The following is a 13,776-nucleotide window of genomic DNA, read 5'->3' as shown; positions in this document are numbered from 1 at the left end:
TTGACCGAGATCCAAGGATCTGCTTCCAAGGTGTTAGCCAGTCAGCACTGGTTATGGATGGGATGGCTCAGTCCCTCACAACGTGGACCTCCCTGTGAGGCATCTTGAGTGTCCTCATGATGTGTCAACGTATCAGCAAGCGATCTGGGAGTGCGTGAGCAAGGAGGAGGCCACAATGCCTTTTTTTGACCTAGTCTCAGAAGTCAGATGCTGTCATTTCTGTCATATTTGTTCAAAGAAAGTCACTAAATCACTCCAGGGGAGAGGAATTAAGCTTCAGTTCTGAAGAGAGGAATATCAAAGATATTTGTGGAGATTTTTAAGCAACCACATGTTATACCTTAATTTTAAAATTTAAAATAATCATATTTTTTTCAAAAATAGAGATAATGTGGTAGAAATGAATGGGTTTTAGGAAGTGTGTTAACTGGTGTCTGAGGATGTGAAGAATGAACCCGACTCATGTTCAGGGGGAGATCACGGCAGGCAGAGAGAATAGCAAGTGCAAATGCTTTGCAGCAGTAATGAATTGTGAGATTCCGAAAGAAGACCAAAGTGCCTGGAAGGAGGTGAGCAAAGGGGAAGGAGGAGCAGTTGAAGTTGATGAGGTAGGAGGAGGCCATGGAGGCCTCAGAAAGAAAATTGGATTTTATTCTAAAGATGACTAGAAGCCCTGGGAGAGGTTTTAGCAGGGAAGAGGGCTCTGATGACCATCTGTAAGTAGCACGGTCTGGCTGCTATGGTTTCACCACGAAATGGTGAGAGAGGAGAGATGATGGTGGCTGGGACAAGGTGGGGGGGGGGGGGTCATAGGGACAGAGCAGGATGTGAGCAAATCCCTGGCTCTGACTTGGGGGGTCCCACGTGCTCTGCAGTCTGTTCACAGAGGGTCCGCGAAACTCGCCCTCCCACTGACAGCAGTGAAGAGCTCCATCTTTGCTGAAGGCCGTTTGCTCTGAGGGGGCCGGACTTTGCCCATCAACAGGAGCTTTGTCGTGGCCCGCAGGGTCCTCCTTTCTTGCATTAGCCTTGCTTGGGCTATTTTTACCCATCTCATGGGGCCGCCTTGCTGGTGTTTGCAGATAAAATACCCTTCTTTCAAACAAAGGGTGTTTTAATCGTGTAGAAGAGCTTGGTGATTGCCACTGACATTTGACTTCCGTGTGACAAAACGAAACTGCTCATTTTCTCTCCAGAGGCAGGACTGGTCAGAAGCTGTGTACAGGATGCCTGTAACACATGAACCAGTTCGGTTTTGTGGCATAGTTAAAAGGTTCCCAGTAAAAGAGAATATTGAGTATCCTTCCATTTCAGGCCACGGGCTCTTCCTCTGTGCATGCACCATTAATACTGAGGTTTGGTTTTGAACTTTACAGGGAGAGAAGCAACAGGGCATTGCTTGGATACTTAGATGTAAATATTTTGCAACTTTTGAGGAGGAAAAGCCTTCAGAATAGCTGGAAAGAGATGTTTGGACTTAGATTTCTAAGTGAGCTGTGTTTACTGTTGTAAATGTTGAAATTCTGGTCTTTTTAATCCTTTCCAACAAATCCCCAGATTCCATCATTCTTGTGTGGGACAGAATTACATGCATTTGCCTCTTGGCACCTGGTTAAAGCTGCAGAGACTTAGTTAGTACCTATCTGGTGCCAAACTAGAAATGTGTATGGAGGTTGTGTGCCCATAAATATTGTACATACTAACAACTCGTACCATCCTGTGAGAACTGGCCCAGAAAATTCCCTGCATAAGCAGTATTTCCTAATATTTCTCCAGGTAGATGAAGGAGCATTAGGCTGGAGGTTAGGAATCCTATGTTCTAGGCTCTGGCACTATTGCTTGTGTGAACTTTCCTCTTGGGGTTTTTCAGGGGAATGTAAGGGATGTATTCAGTGATCTCTGGGTTTACTTGCTGCTCTGACATTAGGAATGGCTTCATACCCCATCAGCTGTCAAGATGAAATACAACAGGTGATCCAGTCAGCAGCCCAGAAGAAATGGCTGGCTGGCAGGTCCTTGGGCAAATATCTGAGAGGTGAAGGGAAATGACCATCCATCCAATGAAGAGGAATCATTGAGATGTTTTGATAACCACTTGTACAAAGTATCAGGGGCTTTCCAGCTCATTGTGCCACTTGACCACATATGAACATTAAGAAATTTGAGAATATGTCCTGGTTTAAATGTTTCACCTGTCCTTCCCCATGTAAACGTGGACTATGACCTCTTGTACACATGGTCAGCCACCATGAATAGCTGTGCAGGTTGTGCACTGCACACAGGCACTCAGCCCAGGGAACAAAGGTGGCTGGTATACGTCAATGCTGAACCAAGGTTATCTAACCTTAGGCATTTGGTTTGGATATTGGCATGGAAGGAAATGAAGTGGCACTGGAGCAGTGGTTAAGGGCACAGTCTTAGAGATAGCCTGAATTCAAATCATGACACTTAATAACTGTCTGACCTAGGACAAGCTAGGGGGTTTATTTCCCATCTGTAAAATAATACCTAAATCATGGGTGGATATGAGAATTAAATAATACCTTAAAGCACTTAACACAGTACCTGGCATGTAGGACGTGCTCAGTAAAGCATTAACTATGATTATATGTTGGGAATGAGGGGTGCTAAGCATTCACCCTTCTCTTCTCAGGGTTTAAACCAATAAAATATTGGAGGTAGACATTTTATCGACAAAGAACCCATACCCTCACCCTACAGTGCATCCCGAGGCCTTCCTCCAGATCTGTACCCGGGTCCTTCCTGTATGTAGGAAGACAGGATGGGCTGGCGCCAAGCCCACCATCTTGGAGTTTCACAGAACACCAGGACAAAGACTGCGCCATGTGACCTGTCCAGCACAACAGCTCTGCCCCCTGGGTAATGTGACCCAATGGGCACAGGCTTCTGCCCATCAAAACAGTCTTACCCACATCTTTGCCCCAAATCCCTAGCACTTCCTGATAAGGTGAAATATTTGGCAGAAGTTCTGGAATAAGGGGAGGGGGAGAGGGCTGTTCTACAGGAATTCCCTTTGTTGCGGGGGGGGGGGGGGGGGTTGTCCTGGATCTTCCTCAGGAGCCACTTACCTGTGCCTATGTGCAGGAGGAGCACTGACCTCCATGACCACATGTGTCTTCCTCTGGGTTCAGACCAAGGTGGCCATCCATATGGGACAGCCAGCAATGGACAAAACCCTTACCTCCCTAAATCTACCGCTGGGTTATTCACTTCTGTCAAGGTGGGATTGATTTCTCTCAGGTTCAAGCAGATCTAGGCTTCTGAGAGGCTTTTTCAGAGGAAAAAGTCAAGTGTGGAAGAAATCATTGGTGCAGAAACATTGTTCTGCGTGTGCAGGTGCTCTGGAATGTACCAAGAGCCTTACCAGCACGGTGGGATTAACTGAGGCATTGGAAATGTAAGGTGGGACTGGCTGTCTACATACAGAAGCAAACACTTTGGAGTTTATTGAGCCCTGAATGAAGCCCCAAGGCACTGTGCAATGAGCAGGAAGCTCCCTTGGTGGTAGCTATCCCAGGGGGATTCATATCAAGGGCAGGTAGGGTGGGATTTGGGAGACTGTGGCAATGTAACCCATACTTCTTGCCAATAGAAATTCTGCCGCCCATACTTCAGAACTTGGTTAAAATACCACCTTTCCTCCATGAATATGCCCTTGATTTCCTCCTGATTGTCTCGGATTTTTTCTTCTTCTGAATCTCCCCCAACACATTACTGGTTACACTCCTATGCCTTGTATTATAGTTGTCCACATAGTGTGCTGTGACGTTCAGCTACCACATGTTAACTGTGTGACATTGAGCACATCGCTTAACCTTACTGAACTTCAATTCCCTCATCTCTAAAATAAGAAAGATAATGTTCATTGTACTGAGTTTGAAAGAGTAAGTGTAGGAGATGATAACACTAAGTATTTAATAAAAGGTGGATATTGTCTTTTTTCTTTACTTTTTATATTGTAGTAGACTGTTAGCTCTTTACAGAAAAGAATAGAATCATATTCATCTTTGTATCATGAGCACTTGGCACTGCGCCTGGGACATAAGTAGGTACTCAGTAAATGTTTATTTGAATCAAATGATGAGTTACTTTTAGCACAAACAGATATTTCTCAAAGTTTCTTGTGTCCTATTTATTATTCCCTAACTAACTTTATCCACTGTGTTTTGGCTTCTGTAGTCTTTTATGAAGCTGGAGAAGACATTCAATACCTGAAAGGGGGACAGAGTGCCCTGTGCAATGCAAGATGTCCTTGGAAATCTTCATGTCATTATTGGCTAGATCTGATGCTTTCAGGACAGGCTGGCTAAGTGATCTGTCAAAATGATCTTTGTTCTTTCTTCCAGATTCTTAGAATTTGTACCAGGTATACCCCAGAACAAGACACCATGACTTTTTCAGATGGCCTTACCCTAAATCGAACTCAGATGCACAATGCTGGATTTGGTCCTCTGACTGACCTGGTGTTCACCTTTGCCAACCAGCTCCTGCCTTTGGAAATGGATGACACAGAAACAGGCCTTCTCAGTGCCATCTGCTTAATCTGTGGAGGTACCAACTATCTAGAAAGCCTCTTGTGGTCTGTGAAAAAAAGTTACAGTTGTAATTTATGGGAAATTCCTCAATCTCCATTTTGGAGTTATTTGCATGGAAAAAAGACATGAGAATTAAGCCAGGCATGCATGCCTGGGGTTTCCTATCTTTTTCCATACTGTCATAATTAGATTAAACAGTAGAACTTGGCTTCTATACACTGTGAAAAGAATGACAAAATGCTATTTCTTCAGTTGCTACAGGTATTTGTTAAAAAGCAGGATCTGACTATTGTCAAATAAGTGGCCTAGAGACATCTTAATGATGATCTGAGGGACCTGCCTGTGCTGTTTGCTAATTTAGTGGGAGTACAAGTCTTTGGCTTGTCCCCTCAACCCTTGAAGGTGTGGGATAAAGTATGGCTTTCTTCTTTGTAGTGACCTCTACTGGCTCACAGGATACCGAATCATAAGTGGTTAAAAAGTAATGGCTTTAATTAAGAAGCAGATTTACCTTGCTTTTGTAAGGATCCTGCCCAAGGTTTATTCAGATCAGTAGTGCCACCTCCTGGTCATGAGAGGTAATTCTCTTCCACCAAAAACCTTAACAAGCCGTCAAAATACGTTCTCAACTAGCAAGGTCAATCGTTTTTCAACTATGACTGCTTAAAGCAATTGCATATATCTTTAAAATGTATAGTCACATTAATAAATGGGAACACGGAAACAAGGATATGGGCAGAACTGCTCTAGCCTGAAGTGTACGTAGCCCTTTCTGTCTTGATCTTTCCTATTTGTACTTATCCTTTGGTATCTAGACCGCCAGGACCTTGAAGAACCCACAAAAGTAGATAAGCTACAAGAACCATTGCTGGAAGCACTAAAAATTTATATCAGAAAGAGACGACCTAGCAAGCCTCACATGTTTCCAAAGATCTTAATGAAAATCACAGATCTCCGCAGCATCAGTGCTAAAGGTATGTCTTTAGAATCTGCACCGTATATTCGTGGACTTGAAGCCCTGACTAAGTCGTTTCTTTTAAAACACCATATTTTAATGCACGATGTTTGTCAACAGCTGCCTTAAGAAAAAAAAGCTTTGGGACTAATGTCTCATTAAAATTAAAAGGAATTAAAAAAAATTTTAAATGTACCCCTAACACACGTACAAAAAAATCCTTAAAACTGCCCTAGTCAGTGATCTCAATAGACTGAGAGCTTTAAAATTAGATGACCAAGTGACAAGAAAAGCATTGTTTATAAGGGAAAGTACTATGGACAGGCTTTTATATCTAGTTTTACATATCTTTCCTGCTTTCCACACATAATCTGGTATAGGTAAACTTGACTCCAGTTTTTCCTGAGCATCCAAACCTCAAGAAAAATGATTAGTACTTAGGGTGATTGTTCCTGGTTAAGATTCTCTCTCAAATCAGTGTAACCACTGTCCTCTTGTGTATAGGCAGATCTAATTCTGTACACCCCTAAGCATCCAAACCTCAAGAAAAATGATTAGTACTTAGGGTGATTGTTCCTGGTTAAGATTCTCTCTCAAATCAGTGTAACCACTGTCCTCTTGTGTATAGGCAGATCTAATTCTGTACACCCCTAAGCAAAGGAATTCTCCCTTTCCTGAGAGCTATTATTCTTTCTTAGTGACTTTTAGTTTATGATAACTCAGACAGTTACAGAAGCACGTAGAGCCATATCACAATTGTGTTAGTGAAGGCGTTTTCTGTGCACAGAGAAACATCAGCCCCTATTCTTCATACCAAATGTGCTATTATTTGTCATTCTCCTTCCTCGTTAACATACTCAGTCCCTAAAGACCTTGGTCAGCTGAGGAATAAGCGCTACATTTCAGAAAAATCCGTAAAAGCACAGTGAGCCTGTTTGACAAGGAGTCATTTGAGCTCCTTCTAAGAGGTTTCTGCGAGGCATTCTGCATTCATCCTTGGTATGGGATTAAGAGTACAAACAAACAGAAATATCAGTGTTTAAGCAATATAATGATGAATATTTCATCTTTAATTTTTTTAAATAGGGCTATTTAAATATTGCCATCTCCTGTATATAGCCAGGCCAGTGCTAATAGAATTTACTGCAATTATGGAAATATTCTATAATCTGCACTGTCCCATACAGTAGCCACGAGCACAAATGGCTCTTGAGCAGTCAAGATGTGACTAATGCAAATGAGACATCAAATTTCTCATTGTATTTAGTTTAGCAAATTTAAATAACCATATGTGGCTAGTAGTTACTGTATTGGACAATGCCGTGATCTATCAAGTTCTTGTTACTCACTGCACATTTATTTCTCAATTCCTCCATTCATGGATAACTGGTATCTTTCTACTATCTCATTTTTAAGATGTACTCATTTCTGCTCTTATTAGGAGATCTCTCTTTGTAAATTATATTAAGTAAGTACATGCTGATATCATTTCATGAAACTGATAGAAGCATGGAGCTACCAAATTTAACGTCACATCTCTGCCACTTTTCTATACAGTAAAATAGTGTTAATGTTGTGTAATCAGGATAGCCTTTGGGAGGCATTGAGGAGTGTTACTATCCACTATTGTTTCCTTAAAAGATGAGAGAAATTCTATCAGATAGTAAAGAGCCCCTTAGCAACATACCTTGACTCTGAGCTAGTTAAGAATCTAATCTGATCCTGACTTTGCAATCTACTAACCTGATTTTGGGGGGATGCAATTCCCATTTTAAATACAATTTACATTTTTTTATTTATGACAGCTACAGTAGTAAGTGAATCCTTTTCAAAGATAAGAGCCACTTGATATCTATATTGTATAATGCAGTCCATTCATAACCGAGAGTAAATCTGAGGAAACACTCTTGTTAAAGATGCAAGTGGGCCCAGGGTTATCCAGTTGAACTCCTTTTCTTAACCAGATTTCTTTGATCGCTTTCTAAAAGGTGCAGAACGTGTGATTACTTTGAAAATGGAAATTCCTGGATCAATGCCACCGCTCATTCAGGAAATGCTGGAGAATTCTGAAGGACATGAACCCTTGACCCCAAGTTCAAGTGGGAATACAGCAGAGCACAGCCCCAGCATCTCACCCAGCTCAGTGGAGAACAGTGGTGTCAGTCAGTCACCGCTGGTGCAATAAGACAATTTCCAGCTACTTCAAACATTCCCCAGTATCTCCAGTTCCAGGATTTAAAATGCAAGAAAAACCATTTTTACTGCTGCTTAGTTTTTGGACTGAAAATATGTTAAAACTCAAGAAGGACCAAGAAGTTTTCATATGTATCACTATATACCCCTCACTGTCTAACTTACCTAGAAATACAAACTTTTTAAATTCTAAATATCTGCCACTTCATGCAACCAGAAACTAGTTAAAAGCTTCTATTTTCCTCTGAACGCTCAAGATTGCATGACAAAGACCCAGTCAAAATGATTTTCAGCCTGGTTAAGTTTCTGAAGACTTTGTACATACAGATGTATGGCTCTGTTCTTTCTATACCATGTTTGGTGCTTTCCTTTTGTCTTGCATACGCAAAATAACCAGGAGATCGAGGTTATGAAGTAGACTACTGTACATGTCCAGCTAAGAAAGGTTCAAAATATATTGTCTGCTTTCACAGAATAATCAAGACATCAAGGTAAGGAAATGGGACTATTGTACAGTATGACAAGATAAAGCTAAAGATATTCTAATTTAGTTAGTATGGAAGCTTGTTCTTGCTTTTTGATACTCTCAAACTGCATCTTTTACTTCATGTTGCCCAGTAAAAGTATACAAATTTACTGCACTAGCAGAAGAGAATTCTGTGTCAGTGTAACTGCCAGTTCAGTTAATCAAATGTCATTTGTTCAATTGTTAATGTCACTTTAAATTAAGTGGTTTATTACTTGTTTAACGACATAACTACACAGTAAAAAAATTTTAAAAAGTTTAAAAAAAGATTACATTTTTACAGTAATGATAGCCTCCAAGGCAGAAACACTTTTCAGTGTTAAATAAGTTTTTTGTTTACCTGTCCATAAGCCATTAGGGAAATTTCATGGGATAATTAGCAGGTTGGTCTACCACCTGTACCATGTAACGCTAGTGTCCTCCTGAATCATGCCTGATATTGGGACTTTTTTTTTCCAGCCTTCTTGATGCCAAGAGGCTAGCATTAACTCCCAAAGGCATGGGCAGAGAGAATCTGCCTCCTTTGACCTTGTTCAATCACTATGAAGCAGAGTGAAAGCTGTGGTAGAGTGGTTAACAGATACAAGTGTCAGTTTCTTAGTTCTCATTTAAGCACTAGTGGAAAAAATTTTTTTTTGATATATTAGCAAGTCTGTGATATACTTTCACTAGCTCTGTTTGTACATTGAGATTGTTTAACAATGCTTTCTATGTTCATATACTGTTTACCTTTTTCCATGGAGTCTCCTGGCAAAGAATAAAATATATTTATTTTAAAGGTGTGTGTTGGGCCTTTTAGTACACTTTCATCATTAATAAAGAGACAGAGAACACAGTTCCATTTTTAATGTTTAAATTTCATTTCAAAAAGCAGGTCTGTAATCTGCAACCATGACAATTAAAATCTGTGCTAATGCACGGCAGTCTATAACAATTCTACAAGCCAATCAGACAGTACATGACATTTCAATGAGTAAAAAAGAGCATAAAACTGTATGTGTAAGAACAAAATGTTAAAAGGCCTACCACAATAATAAAAAACCATCAATTACATTATCACATTAAAATAAGCCAGATGTACAAAAGTCTGAGACAGAAAAGACAAAAGGACAACACAAAGTATTTGTTGAAAAATGTTTTTGTGCTCTTTGGGCACTTAATTAAACATTGCAAAATCAACATCTTCTTCTTCATCAGATTCTGCAAAATATTTTACTTCTTTTCTTGCCCTACCAGTCCGTGGTAGAGAAGGTGGTTCAGAAGTGAAGTCTGATGGAAAGATGTCCACATCTGAATCCTGATCAAAAGATGTTTTCTTCGATTTCTAAACATTTTTTTAAGCAGAATTAAGACCCCAAAGTTAAAAAACAAAAGGAAAAAGAATACTGTTTACACTTCACTTACATTCAGAAAATATTACTAATAATGTAATATTTAAAAATCAGAGTTTCAGTACAAACTTAAGTGTAAGATTAGATACCTAATCTTTTTTAAAGAAAAAAGGATTAAATGTTCTAATTTACCACTTTGGTGAACTCATATTTTAGTTCTAGCCTCAGAAATGTACTACCATTATTGATTTCTAAACTTACATATTACCCATCAAGGATGCCCAGATAGGTGAAAATTCAAGTTGTCCCTATTCACAAGTACGTATCAAGAATTCATGAAAATATAAGATGATTCATACACAGTGTTGTAGTGCATGCTGTGTTTATAAAAATGCAGAGAAAAATCACCAAAGTGGACCGGAGGCATGGAATATGGAAGACATTAATGTGGAGAGAAGCATAAACCATAACCATTTATGTTTAGATTTTTAAGTTTTAATAGGAGGGGGGAAAGGACATCTGATGTTCATTTACCTAAAATAGTGCACTTTTGGAGAATGCTCAGAATAACTTGGAAGATAAGCCATGGTCGAATGGGTTCAAGTTAAAAAAAAAGTCATCATGTAGGCTGAAAAATAATATTTCGAACAGGTAGCATATAACTACTGCTGTTTAATAGATAAAATGGGATACCCTAAATAGACTGGGTTATTTAGATTATTCGACACTTTTCCAAGAAATAGTCTTGACTATATGCATTTTTACTTGGATAATAATTTAACTACATACAAGCCTCTTGGTAAGAGATGCTTGGTTTAAAAATGTTACAAGCTATTATGTAATAAGCAAACTGAGTCAGTGACAGAATATTAATCAAAATCATGGATTAAAAAGATGCTCCCGATTACCTTGCTTGTTGTTGTTTTGGATGTTTTCCTCCCAGGGTTGTAATCACCTTCATTTTCAGAGCCAGATGCTTTCCTTTTCTTTGCTCCTCGGCCTTTACCTTAAAATGATAAAAAGGGTTTCTCCTATCACCACTGTGATTAAGTGCAATATAAAAAGATAAATGCCAAAACATTTGCTCTAATTCTTTTGCATGCCCAATCAGTACTGCAATTCTGATCTCTTAATATGAATTATATAAAAATAATTTGCCAGCAACATTTCAATTCTGGGATTGACATGACTCAAAGAGTATTTCACAAACACATTTAAACTAGAGGGAAGGTCCTGGTGACAAATTTTGATTGCCAAACCTAAGTTAACATAAAAGAAAGATAAACTTTTTAGAGGAATGCTTCTTAAACTGTGTGTGGTGAAAACAATTTTTTTTTAAAATTGCTAACTTGTCATGGAATACTTTTAAAAATAATAAAACCATGAATTGCTAGGAAAGGAATAAAATGCTTCAATGTCACAGTAACACCAAATTATTATAAAGGTTTAAATGCTTTCTATTGATTTCTTTACTTATCTCTTCAGGGACTAGGAACAACCAATCTACAGATCTCACTTTGGGTAGCACAATCATAGTATAAAAACCCAAGTATTAATCATGAAATAATCTGTTTGTCAAATCCATATTCTGTCTTAGACCTAGAATAACAACATGCCATTTTTTCATCTACCTAACCTCTTATTTTCATCCCTAAAGGAGGAAGGGAAAAAGGTAATATTCTCCATTCCACAATGATGCCAGTGGGGGGAAAAAAAGGAACTAAATTGCAATTCTAAATCTTAAATTCCTGAGAGCTATGGCCTACTAGATTGCACTAGTAAGAAAAAGTCTCAAGTATCTTAGGATGTCATATTGAATCAAATGAATCACTGAAATGGCACTTGTAGATTTGCGAAGGCTTCCAACCATGCATATGGTAAGTAGTGACCTCCCTAGCCATTAATGATTCTTTTCCACACCTCTGTTCTCCCTGTTTTCATGGAGGTCTATATCTCTTTATCCCAAGTACTCCTAAGAAATAAACACACAGATGATACTATTCTTCAGTCAGATAAAAGGGTGAGCAGCTACCCTCAGAGCATATCATTTCTCACATGTGCTTTTTTAAGGTATAAAAAAAGATTTCCAGATTCTGGAGGCAAAGAGGGGGTACCAGAGAGAAGAAGTGGACTGGTCACTGGCCCTCACTACAGTTATTTCAATTTCTTAGATAAGCAAAAAGCTCTGTTCTAGCTCCAGTTTACTTCAGTGAGTATCACATCTTAGTTACTATGGAGAAGTAGTCTGCCTTTTTAATTTAATAACTACTTCCAGTGAGTCTGCTGCAGATCTCTGAACCTTTCTTAGGTATGCAAATTGCTTATTTAACCTTGATTTGTAAACAAAGTGACTGGACTGAACTGCTATTATTTCCTATGGACTCTAATTCAACACCAATTCTTAGACACACTGCTTACTGGCAGCAAAGCAATTTAAAATAAAATTGGTAACTAGCTTCTCTAAACTCAGTGAACCAGAAAGGACTAAATCATTGCCACACAGTATATGTTAAAGGTTATACAAAAACAATACTCACCTTTTGGTGCTGCAGTCTTCTTTGGAATGCCAAATTCTGAATCTGAGTCAGAGTTTATAGTCTCTATTTTCTTCTGTTTGGGGGCTCTCTTGGGCTTAGGGGTTGTATCTGAAGATGGTTTTCCTATAAAGCAAATTTCCATTTCATAGGTCAATCAATGTAATATACTTACCAACAAACTAAGCTGAAGTGAATACTAAAACAATGGATTTTTTTCTTACTGCTGATATGAAACTGAGGATCCTTACATAATAAAATGGTTCCTCTGCTTGGTGCTAGGGTAAAGACATAAAATTTCTTATAGATGACAAAAACTTTAATTATGTATAATTTGCCTTTAGCAAAATTCAAGTGCAATATTTTAAATAAGGGCCATTAAAATGAATGAAGCAGTAATTTCAAAAGCAGGGACTTGAAAATATGGATTTGACAAACAGATTATTTCATGATTAATACTTGGGTTTCTATACTATGATTGTGCTACTCAAAGTAAGATCTGTGGATTGGTTGTTCCTAGTCCCTGAAAATATAGTACAGTCATGGCTAAAACCTTTATTTGGCCCAATAATTATAACCAAAGTATAACCACAGAAACTTTTAAAATGTTTCAGAAGGAAAAAAACATTTTTATAAGATCTTTGGCAGGAGAAGCCCTAGCTCTCATGGCAACCACATATTTAGTGACTTTTCCCCGAGTCCTCCTGACTAAATCTACAAGGGAATAACCTAGAAGGAGCATGGCCTTGACATGACGGTGTTCTAGGGATCATTTTTCCTCAGCAAGGTTTCCAGACTTGCAACGTTAGATGGTACTTTCAAAGCTACCAGTATATATGGGTCAGACATCTAAACACAACAGGCTGCCTTTTTAACTACAAAATTTAACTTGTATAATGATTTACGTAATTTGGGATAAACCCAAAGTATCCCATGGAGGGACATGATATATCCTCTCCTTTAAAGGATATTTTTGAGGAATGGCATTTTGGGGGAGGCTAGAGAGCTAACTGTGGGGGCTCTAAAATTATACCACACAGGCAGTTACCTATTCAATTGACAAAAGGCCAGTTCAGCCACATGAGAAACAACCAAATAAGATATGTGTTGTGATATTCTAGCCTTTAACTTAATGTTATATTCTAACTCATAAGGTTAAATATGGGAAACAGTTTGACATATTCAAAATTATGTGGCTGCCAAGTTTTCAGGTTCATAAACTGTTGCTATGAGATCCATAAACAAAATGATTAAAGGGAAATAATTGGTACTGTCTCAGTTTGTGTCCCCCAAAAGCAGACAACCTTCCCAATTCAAGACAAGAATCAAACAAGTCTTTATTTGGGATGTGAAGAAAGTAGTAAAAAATGAGAGTAAAAGAGAGAGCAGGTGGTAATATGTAAATGATCAAGACAGTCATCACTCTGAGAGCTTAATCCCCCCAGGGAATCTCTAGAGGTCAGAATAAAACACATATTCCAGATTTAGCCCATCTCAGGGGCAAGGACATCAAGGTATTTACACTGGTTAAAGGTGGCTACGTGTTGGTGCATGTTAATATTCCAGCACTGCAGCAAAGAGAAAGTCCTTAGGCAAAGGAATGTAGATGTTGACTATATGTGCACTGAGGTAGGTTAAGGGCAACCTCTTGGAGGCAGGTTATTGAGTGCACCATTTAGAG

The 13,776-nt window shown here is 38.8% G+C and overlaps 2 protein-coding genes across 7 annotated transcripts in view; one reads left to right on the top strand and one right to left on the bottom strand.

Moving 5' to 3' along the window:
• RARB (retinoic acid receptor beta) overlaps positions 1 to 8,988 on the top strand; it is a 198,110-nt gene extending 189,122 nt beyond the window's left edge. For all 5 annotated transcript variants that reach the window (XM_077129977.1, XM_077129981.1, XM_077129979.1 and 2 more), the window contains 3 exons: positions 4,368 to 4,572; positions 5,372 to 5,530; positions 7,500 to 8,988. In XM_077129977.1, the coding sequence (XP_076986092.1) occupies positions 4,368 to 4,572; positions 5,372 to 5,530; positions 7,500 to 7,696 (561 nt within the window). In that variant the 3' untranslated portion in view covers positions 7,697 to 8,988. The remainder of the gene's footprint in view (positions 1 to 4,367; positions 4,573 to 5,371; positions 5,531 to 7,499) is intronic.
• A 73-nt stretch (positions 8,989 to 9,061) lies between these two features.
• The window catches only part of TOP2B (DNA topoisomerase II beta), a 53,355-nt gene continuing 48,640 nt past the window's right edge, over positions 9,062 to 13,776 (bottom strand). For both annotated transcript variants that reach the window (XM_077129976.1, XM_077129975.1), the window contains exons 34-36: positions 12,099 to 12,221; positions 10,470 to 10,567; positions 9,062 to 9,554 (exon numbers count right to left, since the gene is read on the bottom strand). In XM_077129976.1, the coding sequence (XP_076986091.1) occupies positions 9,387 to 9,554; positions 10,470 to 10,567; positions 12,099 to 12,221 (389 nt within the window). In that variant the 3' untranslated portion in view covers positions 9,062 to 9,386. The remainder of the gene's footprint in view (positions 9,555 to 10,469; positions 10,568 to 12,098; positions 12,222 to 13,776) is intronic.

This window comes from Tamandua tetradactyla, chromosome 15 (assembly GCF_023851605.1).
Source record: "Tamandua tetradactyla isolate mTamTet1 chromosome 15, mTamTet1.pri, whole genome shotgun sequence".
NCBI lineage: Eukaryota > Metazoa > Chordata > Mammalia > Pilosa > Myrmecophagidae > Tamandua > Tamandua tetradactyla.
This window is presented reverse-complemented; position numbering and strand designations above follow the sequence as displayed.